Below are 21,849 nucleotides of genomic sequence, written 5' to 3'. Positions count from 1 at the left end.
AAACCGCCATGCTCACTGGATGACGAATTGGAGAGTACATCAAGCTCAGACAGCTCTGCAGCTTCCTGAGATGAAGCCTGGCCAACTGAACCATGTAAATACATGAGGCCGTATGCCCCAGAAGGCTGAGGCAATTCTGAAGTGTTGTGGTACGACAGGCCTTCACGTCTAACAAAACGGCCAGCATGGTCTGGAATCTTGTTTGCATGAGGAACACCCTGTTTTCCATAGAATCTAAGACTGTTCCTATAAACTCTATCCTCTGAACAGGTGAGAGGACTATCTTTTCCTCTTTGATCAGTAATCCTACTGTGCTGAAGGTGGTTTGGATCATGGTCATGCTAGATATTACCTGGCTCTTGGTGTGGCCTCTCACCCACCACTCATCCAGGTATAGAAACACTTGACTTCTGATTTCCTCAGAAATGCTGCCACCACTGCCATCCACTTTGTAAAAACGCGTGGGGTCACAGACAGACAGTTTGCAGTCCTGACATGTAGCCTCACAGTGGGATTGGCTAACCGTAAATCTGAGGAATTTATTGTGGCTTTGATGTATTGGAACATGGAAACGTGTGTCCTTTAAAGGTGAGCGCACCATGTCAGTTGCCAGGATCCAGGGAGGGCATAACGGAAGCCAGAGTGACCACAGAAAACTATTTTCTTTAGATAAATATTGAGCTCCGGCATGTCTAGTACGGTTCTGAGACCTCCTTTTGCTTTTAGGATTAGGAAGTGGCGAGAATAAAACCCCTTTACCTCTCTGAAGAGGAGGAAATTCTTCTATGGCTCCCAACAGGAGGAGAGACTGTACCTCTGAAAGATGACCTTTGTGAGAGTGGTCCCTGAAAAGGGATGGGGGACAGAGGTGGTGGGGCGGCAGCAATAAACTGAAGAGTGTATCACAATTCCATCATGCGTAAAACCCATTTATCTGTAGAGATATGGGTCCAAGCACTTAGGAAGTGGGATAGTCTGTTGGAAGAAAACAGGGATAGGAGAAGCTGGTAAACTGGTAAGCTGTCCTCAACCAGAACGTCAAACTGACTGCATGGTATTCTTATGCTGTCTGGACGAATCTATAGCAGACCCCAAAAGAGAGAAGGCGGAGGTATTCTCCTGTAACTTCTCCCTTTCTTTGTAAGCCAGGTCCTGATGGTGAGGTATACAGAAAGCATAATGATGAGGCTACTGTGGACAGAACCACTGCTTCTTTGGTAGAAGAGTGTAAATATCCAAAGACCTGTGCATAGCCCAAGAGTCTGTTTCAGGCTATGAAGCCTGTCATCGATCTGCTGCGCAAATAGTTATAGTTCCTCAAAGGGGAGATCTTGAATGGTTTTTTGGCCCTTTTGAGGAGGACCTGATGCCTGGAGCCACAAACACGTACTCATCGTAACAGCCGATGCCCTGGCTTTGTCATCAAAATCCGCTGCATCCAATGCAGCCTGAAGCGAGGTCTTGGCTATCATCTTTCCCTCACTAACCATAGTGAGAAACTCTTGCCTGGTCTCACCCTGCAACTTGTCCATGAATTTTAAAATATTGTCCCAGAAGGAGAAGTTATAACACCCCAGCAATACATGCTGATTAGCAATCCGGAGGCGTTATCCTGCTGTCAAATATATTTTTTCCATAAAAAGATCAAGCCCTTTTGCAACTTTTCATTTTCAAGTAGATGCCTGCTGACCTTGGTGCGCGCTCTCATTAGAAACTGAAGCCAGCAAAGATTCCAGGGATGGAGAGAGACAAAAATGCACAAACCCCTATGAGGGCACATAATCCCTCTGCTCCATCCTTTTAGCTGTAGGAGGCATGGAAGATGGAGTTTGTCACAACACTTTAGTGAACTCCAGAATAGCCTCGTTTATGCAAACTGCCACTTCAGAAGGCCCCACAGATCCCACAATATCAACCAATCTGTATGAGCTCTCCTGAACTACTTCCACCTGTATGTCTAGGGAGGAAGTCACACTTTTTAGAAGGTTCTGTTGAGATGTTTCCTAAACTGCCGGTGACACTGGTACCAAGAGACTCAGCAGATTGTGTGCCACAGCATATACCTGAGGTATTGTTGGCATTGGGACAGTCTCTTGATACTGCTGAGTCAAAGATGGTGTCACCTTAGATGTCAGTCTCAACAAGGCTACAATCAGCACCAGTCAACGACCCTGACTGATGTGTTATTTGCCCCTCTACCCTCCTTCCCAGCTTGTTTGTTGGACTTCAGTGCCAGAGACCTTAATCTCCTGGGCGCTGAGTCCCTCGATGCCAGCTTACGGTGCCTCCTCTTCAGTACCAGAGAAGATCTGCGTTGAGACTCTAAGACAGGTAACCGCTCCTAACTGAAGGAGACTCGCTTGGTGCATGCTCTGAATGGGGACACTCCTAAGGTGGGTGGAGGGCTGCCTCCATAAGGTGCTTTAGTCTGATCGCCCTGTACTTCTTAATTCCGGGCTTAAAGTCCCTGCAGATTCAGCACCAGTCTCTGATGTGCGGCACCTGGAGTGAGAGAGTCACTGCCTGGCACTGATTTCTTGCATTCATCGAAAGGCTGAAGCCCAACAACCGAGGCAATACCCCAGCGGTGGGAACCGAAGAGCATATTAATAAGTATCCCAGGACAAGGAAACTTAATAGCAAAAAATTCTGCTAAGGCAAACCATTAAATAAGTACCCACTATATACAAGACTAAGAAAGGGAAACACTTGCAGCAACAAGATAAAGTGCTCCGACAACCGTCACAGCACTAAGAAGGAACTGAGAGAGGTAAGGGACAGCTCTGCCCTTCATATCATCGCACAGCAGGATGAGACAACAGAAAGTGCATTCACCATCCCAACAGGTACCACTAAGGGAAAAATCCCAGATGCTAGTGCACTGGGCGCCCACATACCTGAAGTGGAATGGACATATGCAATCACCTGAAAACAAATCGAGTAGTTATCCAGTACCTGTGAGAAAGGATCTTGTCATGACAGCACTCTTATGACAACATTTCCCCACCTTTTTGTTAAAATTAGGGCCCTACCAAATTCACAGTCCATTCTTGTCAATTTCATGGCCAGAGGGTTTTAAAATTGGTCAATTTCACAATTTCAGATGTTTACATCTGAAATTTCAGGGTGTTGTAACCGTGGGGGTCTTGGCCCAAAATGGTATCGTGGGGGGTTGCAAAATTATTGTGCGGGGGTGGGGAGGGGGAAAGAGGGGAGAGATCCCAAAATTGCCACCCTCACTTCTGTGCTGCCAAGACAGCAGCCTCCGAGCTTCCTGCAGTTAAGAGGAGGTTCTCTGAAGTGAATAGGCTCTCCCCCATGCTGCTAGGAGCACCCCAGCAGGGAGCTCCTAGCTGCTAGTCCAGGCCAGTGACAGATTAAGGCAGGGGGCTCCAAGTCAATTTGAGCCCGGGCTGCCCCGGCTGCAGCCAGCAGGAGCGGAATCCCCCAGCCCCAGGAACCGTCAGGGGAGAATGGCCCGAGCTGCGGAAGGAATCATGAGATGGGGGGCAGAAGCCCAGACCCCAGGCTTCCCTGGCTGCAGCCTCCAAGAGCAGAAGCCCCTAGCCCGGCAGGAGCAGCTGTGGGAGGAAGCCCTGAGCTCGGAGGTGGGGGGGAGAGAGAGACAAGTCAGGAGCCCAGCTTCCGGGCTGCTGCAACACAGAAGTGAGGGTGTACCACACTCATTTGTGTGCTGCCTCTGGAGGGGAGTTTGATCTCCCCACCAAGAGCAGCCACGCAGGGGAAGGACAACTCCTGTCCCTCCCGCATGTCTGGACTGGCAGCTAGGAGCCCCTGGGATCCCAGCAGCAGGGGAGATCAGATTTCATAGGGAAGGGCTGACTCCACAGCCGTGAAATTGGTAGGGCCCTAGTTATAATGCAAAGCTGGTTGCACTTTTTGACCAAAGGCCAAAATGGCTGAAAACCATGTTCCAACAGAAAGATGAAGACACTGACAAAAAAAACCTACAGATATTGAAAACAAGGGAGGCATGACAATCAAATTCATCGAGACAGAGTCTTTCTAGACTCTAATTCCTGCTCCTAGCAGGGCAGTTCCTATGCTGTATGTCTTCATTAGACTGAGTACGTATACTTAGTCAATCATATTGAATAGGCTATTCACAAAGCTCCCTATCACAGGATGTACAAGCAGAAACCTAGCCACCGGCAGATAGAAGAGAAAATGCAAATACCAGTCTGACGGTAGGAATCCAGCCTGCCTAGAGAGCATGGTACAGTGGGGATGGTCAATCTTTGCTTGCTCTATGAGCTCACATCTGTTAACAGTATGCCAGGAAGGACAACAAGCAAAATCTATAGAGCTAGGAAAAAAGCACCCAACCCCAACTGAGAACTATTACTCAAAAGACTGCTTTCTGTACCTGATGCATTTCCATTGTAGTTCCCCTGCCCCCCTGCCCCCTTTTTTCCTTCTCATCTCCAAACCTCAGTTCTTATGCCTCAGCTCAGTCAGCTAAAACTAGTTAGGCACTGCCTATCTAGCCTTACTACCTGGAAAAGCATCCAATATGGAGTCAGATCAGACACGCACTTTAGAGTAATTTCTGTCCACCAGTAGAAGATATATCAAAGAACACATGAGAAATACACTCAATTATATATCTGAAAGGCTGTTCAGCTGACAAAACTATTTTTAGTGATACCACCAGTTTCTAAAGAAGTTGATAAAACAAGCAGGAGCCACATCATACCTAGATTGAAAATATTTTGAGCCCAGAAGCTAGGATCACAGTGAAACTGGACAGTGGTGTTAGTCACTGGTGAAGCATCACACCTTGCTCGAAGGAGATACCGTAGACGATATGTAATCTAGAACAGGAAAACACCTTGTACAAAACAAATTTTTTTTAATAGGAAAAAACCTGATTAACTTGTACTGTTTTCCCACAAGACAACAGCAGGGTTTAATGTTTATTATCTGAGAAAAATGCCTTAAATTGGGGTGAAAAGAACAGAGGTTTGTGCAACCAACTAAAAGCGAAGATTTTCAGCTTCCCACTCTCCCCTCCCCACCCACACAAATAAAGTAATTTTCAACACTCATTAACTACAGTATAAAGAAATTAAGTTTTTCCAACTGTAGAGATATGTAGTCATCTTTAGATGACAATGTAATGACCCAATATATTTGCAAATAAACTTTCTGTTCTTTATGTGATCATTCCTGGTCTGAAAGTCCTCTATTCTCACATTTGTCAGATCTTACTATTCTCATTAGAAAGGATGTTATCTCAGAATAAAAATTTCTGTCCTCCCTCCCCCCAATAATGAAATAAATTAATGTATAAGAATTCTCTGAAATGTTCTAATATCTAAGAGCTTTTCTAAGCCCTTAGTTTCAACAATTAGATTATGTTTACAATTGGAGAGAAAATATTATGAAGAGTAGAATACTTCAGGTCAGACAATTAAAGATTCGGGTTTTATTAGGAAGGAAAAAACTGGGGAAAAAAGGCCCAAGAAACCACAAGGGCTGACGTATTAATCCAAGTACTAATTATAACATAATACAGACAACTTCAGACAGGCAAAAGCTAGCCAACTCAACACACCTATTCTTTCTGGATTCCTCCTAATCCCAATTCCTCTCAAAACCTTCCTCAAAAAAAAAAAAAAAAAAAAAAAAAAATCCTACTGAAGATGCCTCTTAATCTCATACCATTTGGTTAATTTAACTTCCCTACTTGTACTGACATGAATTACCCACTATATAAATATTTTCATAGAGTTCTTTATTTACTTGTAGTTTCCTAAACTTTAGGTACGTCAGTTCTAGAATACCTAACCAGTGTGAAAATGCGTGACAAAATATATATATTTTAAAAGGGGATGTGGGAATGTTTAAAGCTGTAATCACTACCACTTTGAATGCAGGATTCCTGTGGACACCAACAGTAGCTGGGGTACTTAACATCACGAGATTGCTTCAATTTTAGTTCATATTTCACTTGAGAGCTTTTAAACTGCCTATGGCATACCAGGCTCTACATATGGTTTTTATCTATTCATTACATGACTAAAACTGTTAGCTACTACAATTATTCACAACAGCTAACAGTGTTTTGTACATGCCAGAAGTCTAGGTTGGCATATGGAGTCTTCCTGCAACCTGCTCAGCCCGTTTCTTTTTCTGCAGTGTGGATAGGGCTTCCTAGCAGTAATCTGTGTAATTTAGTTGGCTAGGTTATGCTCCTTCCCAGCTCTCTGTGGCAGGATATCCCACAGTGCACAGCCTCACATGTTCCTCTGTACAGGTGTATGTCCTCTGGAGGAGATTTCAAAGGGCACAAAACAGTCAGGCATCCAACTTCCAAATGTCTTTGCCTTTGGCAGGAGCTGAGCACTTAACTCCCTCTGTGCTTTGAAAGTCTCCCTCTGTGTCTTGCTAAGGCATGATGGGATAGTTAACCAGAATGCACTGATACAATCATGGTTAGGAAACCTGGTAGGTGTGGATGAGCAAACAATTGTGATAACAGAAAAGACAGTGTGTGAATATAACACAATTCCATTTATCTGCAGTTGTGTAAATGCCCACATTTCTAATTTTCATTTTTATTTTAATTACAATTGTACTTGTAATGGAGCAGGACCTTTGTATCTTTAGGCCTTGGTTTCTCTTTTAAAATTAAAAAGTTTGGCTTTAGTATATATCAACCTATAGCATCAGGTACATTATGCAGACTTGAAAGTCTGAAGACAAGGTCTTAACCTTTCAATGGAAGGTTATACTGACTGTGGGGAGCCAACATGTTAATTTTACATTAAAAAGCTATATCTACATTATCCATTATGTTTGGATCACCTCATCCTTGAGCTAAAAAACTGTGTTAATAGTATGAGCATGTATACACAGAGACATGCTTCATCCTAAAAAGGTTAACAGTAGTGATTCATACACTTCCACAGAAGTGTGACAATCCCTATCTCAGTGGACAACCTGTAACAATTCAAATTTTCAGGAATATCCAGGAGGGATCAGAAGTCAAAGTTTTAACATCCTCCTCAACTTGTGCTGTTGTAGGAAAAAATGTATATTACACACTTGTGCTGAAATATACAGAAGTAATCAACAAGATTAATTCCTTGACTTTACTTAAGACGCAGAAAATTCACTTGTTTGACTTAACTATGGCCCCTTAGCAACTAAGGAATACTGTCTTTCCAAGCCTTACCAAGCGTTTGCTGTACAATAACGCTGTGCTGCTGCCACTGGAAACTGCCCACTTGGAAAAATTCATGACATGTTCCAGCTGTTTAGAAAGACCTGCCACCTCCTGTTGTTGCTGCAGAAGCTTCATCCGATGGTCTTTTGACAGACTCTGAAAGGGGTAAAGCACTTCCAGTGAAATTTTCAATTTACAGCAGAAATGTATTAGCTCTCATTTGCTAATCCATAAACATGATACTCCTCAAAAATATCAAATGATTTCACCTCATTTGTCAGAAAAGATTTAATGAGTGATTATATACTCTAAAAAGTCACCAAAATTGGTACACTCTTACTCAAGAGATCAGCCCACTGGGTGTATTCAGATTCCCATCTTCTTTCCTTAGGGACAGAAAAGTTTCTATGGGTTTTTACTCTATAGTAGTGTTTAAATAGGTTTCCCTCACAGTCTATCCTCTCCTACTTGTTATTATAATGAAGTTGGACAGCTGAATTTGTGGCATCTCAACCTCCGTTTTCCTGCATCAGACATAGATCTGTGACTTCACTGCACAGCCCAGCTTCTTTTGCTTGGTTATGAGGGAGGGCAGTCCTGATTCATGAAAACTAAATGCAAACAGGAATTCAGAGTTACTGGCAAAGTAAATTGCTACTGTATGAAATATTTCTCTGCTTGGCCTTATTTGAAACGTTCTCATTAAGGGGTACCAACATGTAACTCATGCTGAAAGATAGTTTTTGCTGTGTTTGAATTTTGATGGATCATTTAAAGCCTCTGTAAAAGCACTTACAAGATGACTGTTACTTATAATCTTAAAAGTGAATTTACCTCTAACTGATGCAGCAAAGCTTTCCCCTTTTTATTTATTTCTACCATCAGTGTAAATATGGCAACTTTAATGTCCTGTTCCACCTGCTTTTGATTCTGATTCGCTTCAAGGATTCTGTAAGTAAAGAATAAATATTTAGAATTGTTTAGCACAGTGTCCTTAAGAAACCAACACAAAAGCTCATCCCGACTCAACAAAGGAAATGAATTCTTTGTACACAGAATGCTCATGTGCATCCAGTAGTCTATATGGAATCAGATGTTACCATTAGCCAGGAAAATTATCAGGCTGAGTTAGTTTAAAAAAAAAAAAAAAAAAAAAAAATAAAACACAGATTTAGGAATGCATCTGACCTTGGTGCAAGTCTGAGAAATTCTAATTATATGGACTAGAAAAGTAGGACACTTATTTAAGCAAGGGAGTTTTATTGATAAAAACGAATGGTTGAAAGAGTCTTGATTTTAATAGTCTCCTAAGCCTTTCTTGCAGGGAATACAAAAGTCTCCATACATCACAGGAATTCAGGATCTCATTTTTTTCCAATACAGAAAGTTTCTCCAGAAATAAGTTATCCAGCAATGTAGCCGCGGCCTTTGCATTTCTGTTTGTTGTTTTTAATGCACAGCTTGAAACAATACACTTGCCAATGGTGAGTCACATTACTGCTTCAGCACGGCTTGCAGCCCTATCTAGTGATGTGAATATTGCTACTACACTGCTGACTCAATCAATATGCTGCTCATTCTACCCTCTCTTTGGTGCGGTGAATGAGATAAGGTAGTGAAAAGTGTTCCCTGCTCTATGCATGGGTATCAGGCAGTGCTGAGCACCTGGTACAAGTGCTTAAAAACACCAGGCAGAAGAAGTTAGGAAGGAGAGAAAGGCACTTGGATTCCATGTGGGAGGAGAAGAGTATTATATTACTTTTCTCCTGCCATCCAGGAGCAAGGGGTGGGAGGGAGACAGACAGACAGTGATTTGCATCCATCATCCAAGAATTGATGAGAGAGAAGCAGGAGAGAACAAGCATAAAAAGTAAAGCTTCTCCATGTCCCAACAGCTAAACCTAGGGGGAAGACTGGACTTACATTATCAGAGTATTGCATCTGAATAGCGCTGTGGAGGTACTAGCTAGGACCCACTTTGAGAGACCCTGGGAGAACAACATGAGGGGGAAAGGAGTCCAGGAGAGCTGGCTGTATTTTAAAGAATCCTTATTGAGGTTGCAGGAACAACCATCCCGATGTGTAGAAAGCATAGTAAATATAGCAGGTAACCAGCTTGGCTTAACAGTGAAATCCTTGCTGATCTTAAACACAAAAAGGAAGCTTACAAGAAGTGGAAGCTTGGACAAATGATCAGAGAAGAGTATAAAACTATTGCTAAGGCATGCAGGAGTGAAATCAGGAGGGCCAAATCACAATTGGAGTTGCAGCTAGCAAGGGATGTTAAGAGTAACAAGAAGGGTTTCTACAGATATGTTAGCAACAAGAAGCTGGTCAGGGAAAGTGTGGGCCCCTTACTGAATGGGGGAGGCAACCTAGTGACAGAGGATGTGGAAAAAGCTAATGTACTCAATGCTTTTTGTTGTCTCAGTCTTCACTAACAAGGTAAGCTCCCAGACTACTGCACTGGGCAGCACAGTATGGGGAGGAGGTGACCAGCCCTCTGTGGAGAAAGAAGTGAATCGGGACTATTTAGAAAAGCTGGATAAGCACGAGTCCATGAGTCCACTGCATCCGAGGGTGCTAAAGGAGTTGGTGAATGTGATTGCAGAGCCATTGGCCATTATCTTTGAAAACTCATGGCAATCGAGGGGGTCCTGGATGACTGGAAAAAGCCTAATGTGGTGCCCAACTTTAAAAAAGGGAAGGAGGAGGATCCAGGGAACTACAGGCCAGTCAACCTCACCTCAGTCCCTGGAAAAATCATGGAGCAAGTCCTCAAGGAATCAATTTTGAAGCACTTTGAGGAGAGGAAAGTGATCAGGAACAGTCAGCATGGATTCACCAAGGGCAAGTTGTGCTTGAATAACCTAATTGCCTTCTATGATGAGATAACGACCTCTGTGGATGAGGGGAAAGCAATGGACATGTTATTCCTTGACTTTACCAAAGCTTTTGATATGGTCTCCCACAGTATTCTTGCCAGCAAGTAAAAAGAAGTATGGGCTGGATTAATGGACTATAAGGTGGATAGAAAACGGGCTAGACTGGGCTCTACGGGTAGTGATCAATGGCTCCATGTCTAGTTGGCAGCTGGTATCAAGTGGAGTGCCCCAAGGGTCGGTCCTGGGACCGGTTTTGTTCAATATCTTAATTAATGATCTGGAAGATGGCATGGACTGCACCCTCAGCAAGTTTGTAGATGACACTAAACTGGAGGAGAGATAGATACGCTGGAGGGTAGGGATAGGATACAGTGGGACCTAGACAAATTAGATTGGGCCAAAAGAAATCTGATGAGGTTCAACAAGGACAAGTGCAGAGTCCTGCACTTAGGACGGAAGAATCCCATGCACCGCTACAGACTAGGGACCGAATGGCTAGGCAGCAGTTCTGCAGAAAAGGACCTAGAGGTTACAGTGGATGAGAAGCTGGATATGAGTCAACAGCGTGCCCTCGTTTCCAAGAAGGCTAACGGCATTTTGGGTTGTATAAGTAGGGACACTGCCAGCAGATCGAGGGACGTGATCGTTCCCCTCTATTCAGCATTGGTGAGGCCTCATCTGGAGTACTGTGTCCATTTTTGGGCCCCACTCTACAAGAAGGATGTGGGAAAATTGGAAAGAGTCCAGTTGAGGGCAACAAAAATGATTAGGGGACTGGAACACATGACTTATGAGGAGAGGCTGAGGGAACTGGGATTGTTTAGTCTGCGGAAGAGAAGAATGAGGGGGGATTTGATAGCTGCTTTCAACTACCTGAAAGGGGGTTCCCAAAGAAGATGGGTCTAGACTGTTCTCAGTGGTAGCAGATGACAGAACGAGGAGTAATGGTCTCAAGTTGCAGTGGGGGAGGTTTAGGTTGGCTATTAGGAAAAACTTCTTCACTAGGAGGGTCGTGAAGCACTAGAATGCGTTACCTAGGGAGGTGGTGGAATTCCTTCCTTAGAGGTTTTTAGGTTAGGCTTGACAAAGCCCTGGCTGGGATGATTTAGTTGGAAATTGGTCCTGCTTTGAGCAGGGGTTTGGACTAGATGACCTCCTGAAGTCCCTTCCAACCCTGATATTCTATGATTCTATGTACTGTTGCAGCTGTGGTTATGCTTTTGGCTTGCAAGTGTCAGGTATGAACCCTGATCACATTGTTATTCCACAAATGATCTTCAAGTAAATCGGTCACAAGCATTTATTTACAAAAACCTGAGCCATAACATCTTATTTATAGGAGAGATACATATCATGAGAAACTAAAAAGGAAGGTGGGCAGCGAAGAGATACTGCAATTGCCTTCTAAAAATCTCCTAGCAGCCTAATTGGCTGAGCTTGCCCTCCTGTTGTCCTGGAAGTTTACAGGCTAAGAGAACAGTTATGTAACCAACATCAAGTTTAAGTTAACAAATACACAAGGATTACCACAACCAACTGAAAACCTAAGAATTTCATATTTCACTACTGAAAACATTTTGGAAATTATTTCCTTTTGGAAGTATCAAACAATGCAGAGATTATGTACAAAATCCATTTAGGAATACTTTAATTTGAAAGCCTTGGTGAGTTAGGTAACATTCTTATGTTCAGTGTGTGTCAATATTATTTAGCAACATGATACAGACCTGTTTTGGATCTGCTTCCCTGTATATTTTATGTATTTAGTCTTCTCCATTAGCTTGGTGATTAGTGTATCAATGATCACTTTCTGGTTCTGAAAAGCTTCTTCTATAAACTGGTACCTGCAATAATCAGTGACTTAATGAACTATTTAAACATGAGAAAGAGGTTTGAACTATACTTACTAAAAAATAGACTGCACTCCAACAAAATCATCACTCCAGCTAAAAACACTGCTAAAAGACCAAGTTTAATACCAGGAAGCCCATAAAAGGCAAATATGCCTGATTTTGAAGTATTTCTTGTGTAATTATTTTCTTCATAGAAATTAAGAGTATTAGTTTTTGTGAGAGCCATTAAAGTGACATTTTAGATTTCCTCTGATAAATAGTCTTCAGAGAGAAATGAACATTTCCCCTTTATGAAAGGTTTCGTCAGGTCCTCTTAAACAACCATCCTGTTCAACAGCAAACTGAGAATTATGTTTGACTATATAGTTACATAATATAGCCCCAGTGCTTTTAAGGGCTCTCTCTTTGAACAACTGCATAGCAAAGATTTCCATCTACAGTAGAACCTCAGAGATATGAACACCAGAGTTACAAACTGATGAGTCAACCACACCCCTCATTTGGAACCAGAAGTATGCAACAGCAGAGACCAAAAAAAAAAGAGCAAATACAGTACTGTGTTAAACGTAAACCAGTAAAAAAAAAGGGAAAACAGCATTTTTCTTCTGCACAGTAAAGTTTCAAAGCTGTAATAAGTCAATGTTCAGTTGTAAACTTTCGAAAGAACCACCATAACGTTTTGTTCAGAGTTATGAACAACCTCCATTCCCAAGGTGTTTGTAACTCAGAGAGTCTACTGCAATTCAACTGCCAATAAGGAAAGGCCCACACAGGGTTAGAAGCTGGAAGATCAAGATTCTATTTTCAACTTTACCAAAGACTTTCTTTAGCAAGACCTTTCAGTCAGTTAACTTCAGTTACTTCATGGGTCTTTTTGTTAAAAAATAATTTTGCATTTTAGCAGGAGCCCTGCTCAACAATATAACCGAGGCTAGTACTGTAACCAATTCAGAATTCATTCAACATCTTTCATAAGGCATCAGGTACTAGTTGTATAAAATTACGTAATTTCCTTTGGTACCTGTGCTCTTTGTGTTCCAGTAACTGGCAATCCCGGCATGTAAGTTTGTCACACGTCTCGCAATAGAGCTTCAACTGTTCCTTTTTGTGGTAAGGGCAGAAAACAGGCCGCTGACTGTTCACACCAACAGCCTCTGTAGAAAAAAGGAGGATTAAAATTTCTATTAGCAAGTTAAAACAATCTTTATTGGCTTGGGTTAGAATGAGAAGTTGGTTAGTTTCCATGTCTCCATTCTATCTTCTTTGAACAGGAATCCATTGTTCCATCTTGGAACTGTTGGACTTTTCTGCTTTCTTCGAGTCTTGGAGGCAAACAAGAGATCTTCTCCCCCTCCAGTGCAGTAGCACTCCCATCCAACAGTTGGAGTATAAACATATGAGGTGCTAAAGCGATGACATTTCAAGCCAAACAGGTTGAAAATTTATACTTTGGCTTTGTTGTATCAAGTGCTTTCATGGGAGAACATCCATGAAAGCCTTGGATTCTGTTCATCCGGTGCTGCCTTTGAACATAAAGCATGTCTGCTTTGTCTTGTGAATGGGACCCTTGAGTAGCTACCCTGCAAGTTCTGTCCATGAAGCAGTTGTATCCCTAGTGAACACTTATATTTCAGGAAGATCTTGATTAGAAGCTTAGAAGATAGTGGCCTTAATCCACCTGGATGAAGAAAGGGGTGCAGAAGTAAGTACCACCAATAAAGCATTGGGCTTCCCCCACCCGCTGAATTTTACCATTCTACAAAAGCTCTAGCTTCACGATGAGAGAGGCTTTAAGGACAAAGAGGACAAGGAAACTGACTCGCTTACATGGAAGGTTAAATTTCTCTTACAGATGAAATGGGGAGCTTGCCTTTCAACCACCTTATCTGAAAAAAGTTTAAAGTAAGACTACTTGTTGCAAAGAAACCACAAAATATGCTAATTCTCTGATGGCCAAAAGGAAGACAAACATTTGAGTTAGAAAAAGACAAGAACATTTTCCTGGTGACTTGAAGGGTTATTTAGTATGAGTGTGTAACACTTAATTGAGGCTCCATTGTTTCAGTTGGACAGTGGACTAGAGGGGGTCTTTGACATGATGCTGCTTTCAGAAAATAGGAACATCACAAGTCCAGTCAAGTGCCCCCTTTTAGCCACTCACTGTGTGGTGATCCAGTTGCTGAATCCCTAGCTGTTTTGAGCATCCAGAAGTTTTAACGAAGTCTAGGCACTGCCTCTGTCTTGGGGTCCATAGGCACACTCTCAGGATGCAGACCGTCTGTCTTGCAAACTGTGCTGAGACTTCCACAGTCAAACAGCCTAGCCCATTACCAATGCTGACTCCTTAGAATCCCTCTTCCCCGTACCTCTCTTCCAGAACTACAACCGAGAGCCTACTGGCTTACACCCTCATGGGGACACGTGGTAGGTGTAACACTGCTCACACAGACAGACATTGTACAAGACTCTAGACCACCACTGCTCTTTACTTAAGAGATAAAATAGAGTACATATCAAGAAAACACACATCCTGAACACAACACCCCTTGTTTTATTTCACCCTTCCCTTGGGAGTCCTTTGCAGTTTAGGTAAACTAGGTTCCCCCACCTACCCAGGCTCCTGAAGTAACTTCTCTCTGCTTGAGCTGCTAAAAATGGTCAAAAGACCCCAAACAGATCAGCTCCTACACTATGAATCATAAAGCATTTTATAGGGAAATTTCTTAGATTAGAAACGCTAAAGCCTCATTCTGAAGTAAGTTTTTCACCTGTGATGATTGAGGCTGGACAGCTCCAGAATTGGATGAACATCTATGGGATCTTTTAATTAACACAAAGAACCTGGAGAACAAACCTTTCTTAAGATAGAACCAAGATTATTGCTCTAAGGGAAAGAAAATGCACTACAGAGTCTAGAAACCCTCATCTTTTCACATAGTCTTCAATTAGAAGAGGCAAAAGACAAGTTAGAGAGGGTGGCTGCTGAAAGTCTATGAGAAGACCTTGTCTGAGAATCTTGAAAATGTGTGGTATCAGCCCAGGTTAAGAAGGTACTTTTGGGCTTTCATGCCACAGATCGGTCGGCTCAAATCAGCAGAGCTTATCTTGTAGAGAATCCTCTTCTGGAGAGGCCCCTCTGGCTGACTTGGGAAAGAATTCTTGGCCCCGGTGTTTTGAAAGGGATGAAAAGATTGGTGGTTCTGTGAGGACTGGAAATTGCAGAGAGATGAAGTGACCTGAACTCCAGCAAATGTCTTGATATTGGACCCAAATTAAATTATATCCAGACATCCAAAGAATTCTTAAGGACTTTGCTAGGGACATGTCAAGCATTTTTACCCTTTGAAAGGGCAACTGAACCAGATTGCTGGTGGCAGTAGTGACCCTACCTAGAGGTGTGCGGTTCCAGGTTCTTCGACCAAGGGTTTTGTGGGGGGAAAAAAAGAAGATCTGGAGAAGAATCTGGTGATGTCACACGAAGCATTGAAGAGGAAAGTACTAGAGAGAATGGGTGATATTTAGAGGCATTTGAGCAGACACCATACGTATTGTGGTACCACAAAAGCCATGGAAGACAATTCAAAGTCTCTTTTAAAAAGTTTTCAGTCTTCTGGTATACAAAGTCCTTTGGAGAATTCACCCCATTAAATTGGGTTCAAAACCCTTTTTACCTGAGAAGAATCCTAAGATGAAAAAGCAATCTATCTTCAGAACGGAAGAAAAAGGTAGTCTTATCAGACTGGATTTTCATAGAGGTATAATTAATCGACTTCTTTTTTCCAGGGTAGGAGTACTGAGAGTCAATTTTCTCAAAAGATTCCAGTACAGGGAGACAGGTCTTTTTACCTCTTCATCTTAAGGAGTTCTGGCTAGGAGAAGGACTTGGAGGAAAATGGGTTGCTGGTTCAGCTATCTGAAAAGTGGAACTGATCAATTCGTCCACGATTTCCAATGGTTCCTTAGATGGTGGGTGACCTAAATTACCAAATGGGAGGAAAGTTCCTCTTTGTCAGCAAGGATTATAGTGAATACTTCTGATGTCTCAAGAAATTCTTGAAAGGAAAATGGGGAGGGAAGCAACGCAGGAAAAAGGCACTGGTGTGAGAACTCTTCCTAGAACACTATAGACCAATACTACTCAAAGTGGTGGTCCGCGGACTGGTGCTGGTCCGTGAGCCATCAGCTGCCAGTCTGTGCGCACATTGGAGAAAAAAAAAATTGCCGGTTCCCCCACATCAGATACCTTGAGAAGCACTGCTATAGACAATAGAAGCTGGTTGGCACAACAGCCTGGGGACTCCCATAAAGCTCTCACTACTTCCCCCATTGATTGAACTGAGGCTTGTTGGCTGTCATGATCCTGGAGCAGAGAAAGAGAAAGACATATGCTGGGAAAAATGGTATGGGGTCAGGATGAAAATGAAGGTGTAGAAGCTAAGGGGCGTGCGAGTGGTCTGCTAGCACATGGATCAGAATGTAAGAACGGGAACCTTAAGCTTTGTTGACAGGGCACAAATCAACCATGACGTAGTAGAACAGCAGGAACAGTGGAGTTCCTAGCCTTCACAGAATCAGACTATCAGGGTTGGAAGGGACCTCAGGAGGTCATCTAGTCCAACCCCCTGCTCAAAACAGGACCAATCCCCAACTAAATCATCCCAGCCAGGGCTTTGTCAAGCCTGACCTTAAAAACCTCTAAGGAAGGAGAATCCACCACCTCCCTAGGTAACCCATTCCAGTGCTTCACGACCCTCCGAGTGAAAAAGCTTTTCCTAAACCTCCCCCACTGCAACTTGAGACCATTACTCCTTGTTCTGTCATCTGCTACCACTGAGAATAGTCTAGATCCATCCTCTTTGGAACCCCCTTTCAGGTAGTTGAAAGCAGCTATCAAATCCCGCCTCATTCTTCTCTTCCATAGACTAAACAATCCCAGTTCCCTCAGCCTCTCCTCATAACTCATGTGTTCCAGTCCCCTAATCATTTTTGTTGCCCTCAACTGGACGCTTTCCAATTTTCCCACATCCTTCTTGTAGTGTGGGGCCCAAAAATGGACACAGTACTCCAGATGAGGCCTCACCAATGTTGAATAGAGGGGAACGATCACGTCCCTCGATCTGCTGGCAATGTCCCTACTTATACAGCCCAAAATGCCATTAGCCTTCTTGGCAACGAGGGCACACTGTTGACTCATATCCAGCTTCTTGTCCACTGTAACCTCTAGGTCCTTTTCTGCAGAACTGCTGCCTAGCCATTCGGTCCCTAGTCTGTAGCGGTGCATGGGATTCGTCCGTCCTAAGTGCAGGATTCTGCACTTGTCCTTGTTGAACCTCATCAGATTTCTTTTGGCCCAATCCTCTAATTTGTCTAGGTCCCACTGTATCCTATCCCTACCCTCCAGCGTATCTACCTCTCCTCCAGTTTAATGTCATCTGCAGGCTTGCTGAGGGTGCAGTCCACGCCATCTTCCAGATCATTAATAAAGATATTGAACAAAACTGGTCCCAGGACCGACCCTTGGGGCACTCCACTTGATACCAGCTGCCAACTAGACATGGAGCCATTGATCGCTACCCATAGAGCCCAGTCTAGCCCGTTTTCTATCCACCTTATAGTCCATTAATCCAGCCCATACTTCTTTTACTTGCTGGCAAGAATACTGTGGGAGACCATATCAAAAGCTTTGGTAAAGTCAAGGAATAACACGTCCATTGCTTTCCCCTCATCCACAGAGGTCGTTATCTCATCATAGAAGGCAATTAGGTTATTCAAGCACGACTTGCCCTTGGTGAATCCATGCTGACTGTTCCTGATCACTTTCCTCTCCTCAAAGTGCTTCAAAATTGATTCCTTGCGGACCTGCTCCATGATTTTTCCAGGGACTGAGGTGAGGTTAACTGGCCTGTAGTTCCCCGGATCCTCCTCCTTCCCTTTTTTAAAGCTGGGCACCACATTAGCCTTTTTCCAGTCATCCAGGACCTCCCCCAACTGCCATGAGTTTTCAAAGATAATGGCCAATGGCTCTGCAATCACATCCGCCAATTCCTTTAGCACCTTCGGATGCAGTACATCTGGGCCCATGGACTCGTGCTCATCCAGCTTTTCTAAATAGTCCTGATTCACTTCTTTCTCCACAGAGGGCTGGTCATCTCCTCCCCATACTGTGCTGCCCAGTGCAGTAGTCTGGGAGCTTACCTTGTTAGTGAAGACTGAGACAACAAAAAGCATTGAGTACATTAGCTTTTCCATATCCTCTGTCACTAGGTTGCCTCCCCCATTCAGTTGGCGCCCCACACTTTCCCTGACCAGCTTCTTGTTGCTAACATATCTGTAGAAACCCTTCTTGTTACTCTTAACATCCCTTGCTAGCTGCAACTCCAATTGTGATTTGGCCCTCCTGATTTCACTCCTGCATGCCTGAGCAATAGTTTTGTACTCTTCCCTGGTCATTTGCCCAAGCTTCACTTTTTGTAAGCTTCTTTTTTGTGTTTAAGATTAGCAAGGATTTCACTGTTAAGCCAAGCTGGTCGCCTGCTATATTTACTATTCTTTCTACACATCAGAACGGTTTGTTCCTGTAACCTCAATAAGGATTCTTTATAATACAGCCAGCTCTCCTGGACTCCTTTCCCCCTCATGTTCTTCAAAGTATTCACCTGAAGACCCTCCTCTTGCCACCTGGAGATGAAGGTGAAGAGATCGCGAAAAATTAGCTAATAATCTTGAGGGAAAAGAGCCCTCAGAAAGAGCTTCTGCAGACAGCTCTGACTGAGCATGGACTAGACGATGGAGGAATATCATCAGCATACCTGTAGAGGGAGTTGAAGGCAGATTTGCACTGGAAACAAAACAATCACTTGCCTGACTCTGGGCCCTAGAAAAGTCAGAAAAACCTGTAGTTCTAAGCCTGACAAGGCAATGAATTCTCATGACAGAGAACCAACTAAAAACTGGCAGTTCTTCACAATATCTTGACAATAAAAGAACAGTCATTCACATTTTATTGTGCTCAAGTCACTCAGACCATGGCATCATACAGCTCAAGGGACTGATAATAGGAAACAATCTTTGACTTCTTACTCACTTGTTAAAACCAGACAAGAAAACCAGTAACCAGAAGTTACCATCTAACAGCTGATCAGTAACCAATTCTAAATGAATTGGCAGTCTCAGTCTAGCTTCAGTGGACAAGTGTTAACAACATAAGAAATAATACCATACCATATGGTGAGAACTGCACATGCTCAGTACCTTGAAAACTCAGATAATTTGTTAAGCACCTAAACCTGATGGCTGACAGTTAAACTTGGAACTCTCGTTACCTAACTAAAACAAGTTATAGCAAGGAAAGTTGAGAGCTAAACAGTACAGGAGGCAGTTAGTAGGGACTGGAAGAGAAAAAAATGAAAGTTTTTACTGCTTTTATCATCTCCCTGTGAGTTCAGCTGTATCCTAAAAAATAAATAAATCAAGATTATTAAATACAGTAGCTTTAAGCTTAGTTTTGAAGGTGAGTACCTGGTTTGAAAGCTACCCTTTGGCTATGAAGTACAAGAATAAGGGTAGCCAAGCTCATGTGCGTGCACGAGACATGGGGGGCTTGAGGAGACGACGAGAGAATGAGTGCAGTCTGAACAGGCCAAATGTGTACAACAAACCTATTAAAATGTTAGAAAAATAACTTTGCAATAAATATATTTAAAGTCGCAAAAAAGTATAACAACCTTCTCCCTAATGTTTTCTTGGACTTCTAAGAAGTACTTTTCACAGTGCTTAACACACTGCCTCAAAAACAGTTTTAAAATCTTTTTAATATACAGTAAAATTATAAACTAAAGCTACAAGCTTGAAAAGCAATAAGCAATGCCAGGATGTGAATTAGTAGCTAGAGGCACAATTCTTCAGCAGCTGAATGCCAAAGGAAAGCAGGAACAACCTACTGCTGCGCTCCCTGTGGTGGCTTATTGCAGTAAATTAAATGTTAATAGTTGGCAGAGCTCTACAGTGTGGGAGCTGACTGTTCGAAAGATTATCTCCTGTGCAGTCAATTTAGGAAAAGCTAGAAAATAGTTTAATACCATTTAGTGTGGAACAATATCTTAAGCATGGATTTTCCTCATTTTTCCCCGATTCAAGTCTCTCTGGACCAAGCTCACACATAATGTAATCCCTTGATTTCAGTGGAGTTACACCAGGGATGAATTTATCCCTTTATGTTTAACAGGGTGAAGGGGGTTCTTAAATTTACACTAGAGTGCATATCCTCCTAAAGAAGTATACTGGCTTAAATAAAATTATCCAAGACAGATTTGCACCCAAAGTGAAGAAGAAAGCAAAATGTATTACCTGGTGATACTTCTTCTTTCTGTCTGACTGTATGGTCCTTTGTGAATTTAACCCTCTGGTGAGCTCTGATGCAGGTCTTGCATAACCATTCTACACACTCTACACAAAAACCATTGGCTTCTGCATTGTCTTCACAGCTTGTGCAGACCTGACAAGAAGGGGGAATACAAAACAGTAATTAAAATAAAACTGACAGATAACCTCAAGTTGTAAGTGCATCTTGTGCATTATTTCTGGTAAGTGAGTCAAAAGGAAGAAAAATACGGTCTGAAGTACAGAACACATTACAGCTCTGTCCATTAGATACCCCCTTAACTATACATAGTTTAAGGTGATTTTTCAAGAAAAAACTCATATAGCTAATAAAACACTTTTTAAAAAATGAATTAGCTAAAAATCAATTCAATTCCTTCTGTCTTGTACTATATATTTAGTAAACTGCTCTTGAGAAGTATTTAACTAAAGTAAGGCTAACTTTGAAAGCTTTTCTATGCATCTAGTAGCATCCATTGGACTGGTTTGTCTTCCTAGAAATATGCTCATTAATCAGCACGAGTTTCTCCTCTACTACTACTCAAGAAACTAGAAACTGTTTAAATGGTAAATAAAACTAAATGGACTGAAGATAACACTTAGCTCCCAGATAATACTGGACATCTTCATAGCATTGTAGCAGTATTAACTAATCCTTACAACACCTCTGTGTCTGTACCTGTAATGGGATTTTTGGTATAATTTAGCACTGATGGTAACAATTATGGGTGTGCTAGTGTGGATAAGTCTCCATGTAGCCATCATACTGTTTAACTCTATTCCAAGCAATAGCCTCAAGTTGTCTGGAACTCTATATTCACTAGAGCCCTCGCTGGTGGTGTCGAACTAGTAGGAGCAATGAGAAAATGTTAGCAATAATCGCTATTGTAGACAAGGGTTAAGAGGAAGCAAGCATTTATATATGATGGTGAAGGTATGCTTTATATATGCTTAGAACTATCCCCATTTTACAGAAGGAGAAAACTAGGGCAAAGAAGTGAAATGACTTGCTTAAGACCATACAGCAAGTCAATGACCAGACAAGGATTTGAACTGCGGAGTTCCAAATTCCCAAAGCTATGACTGCTCTCCTAGATCATGTTGCCTCTCAAGCTAAGACTCTTCCGAGAAGGAAGTCAAGACAGGGATTGTGGATAATCTCCAAGTGAAAGCAAGAGGTTTCATTAAATGTTACACGCAAAGAAAAAAAAAACTTGGCTCATGCCCTTTTTCTGATTCTTTGTGATAAAGGAGGCCAGAAAGACTTCAAAAAAAAAAAAATCAATTTTCTGCTAAGAATTCGGGTCCTATTCTAGGCTGCAAGATATGGAGAACTAAAAAAAAAAAAAAAAGAAGTGATATCACAAGACTTTAGAAAATGAAAGGAACAATGGAGAGAGGAAGCAAGTTTTAGTCAGACTGTTTAAAACTTTCTATATGTTCTCCTTGACTCATGCATAACTTCAGTGACATTTTACATAAAAGAAGCATTGTTAAAGATTCGGCATCTTTAACTAAAAAGAGTTAGAACAGGCAAGTA

At 42.3% G+C, this 21,849-nt stretch overlaps 1 protein-coding gene across 1 annotated transcript in view; it reads right to left on the bottom strand.

Moving 5' to 3' along the window:
• Positions 1-21,849, bottom strand: part of TRIM24 (tripartite motif containing 24) — an 89,354-nt gene that overhangs the window by 42,659 nt on the left and 24,846 nt on the right. The window contains exons 3-8 of the mRNA XM_074940304.1: positions 20,277-20,424; positions 12,952-13,084; positions 11,805-11,921; positions 8,027-8,141; positions 7,202-7,348; positions 4,718-4,835 (exon numbers count right to left, since the gene is read on the bottom strand). Of these exons, the coding sequence (XP_074796405.1) occupies positions 4,718-4,835; positions 7,202-7,348; positions 8,027-8,141; positions 11,805-11,921; positions 12,952-13,084; positions 20,277-20,424 (778 nt within the window). The remainder of the gene's footprint in view (positions 1-4,717; positions 4,836-7,201; positions 7,349-8,026; positions 8,142-11,804; positions 11,922-12,951; positions 13,085-20,276; positions 20,425-21,849) is intronic.

This window comes from Natator depressus, chromosome 1 (genome assembly GCF_965152275.1).
Source record: "Natator depressus isolate rNatDep1 chromosome 1, rNatDep2.hap1, whole genome shotgun sequence".
Lineage (NCBI taxonomy): Eukaryota > Metazoa > Chordata > Testudines > Cheloniidae > Natator > Natator depressus.
This window is presented reverse-complemented; position numbering and strand designations above follow the sequence as displayed.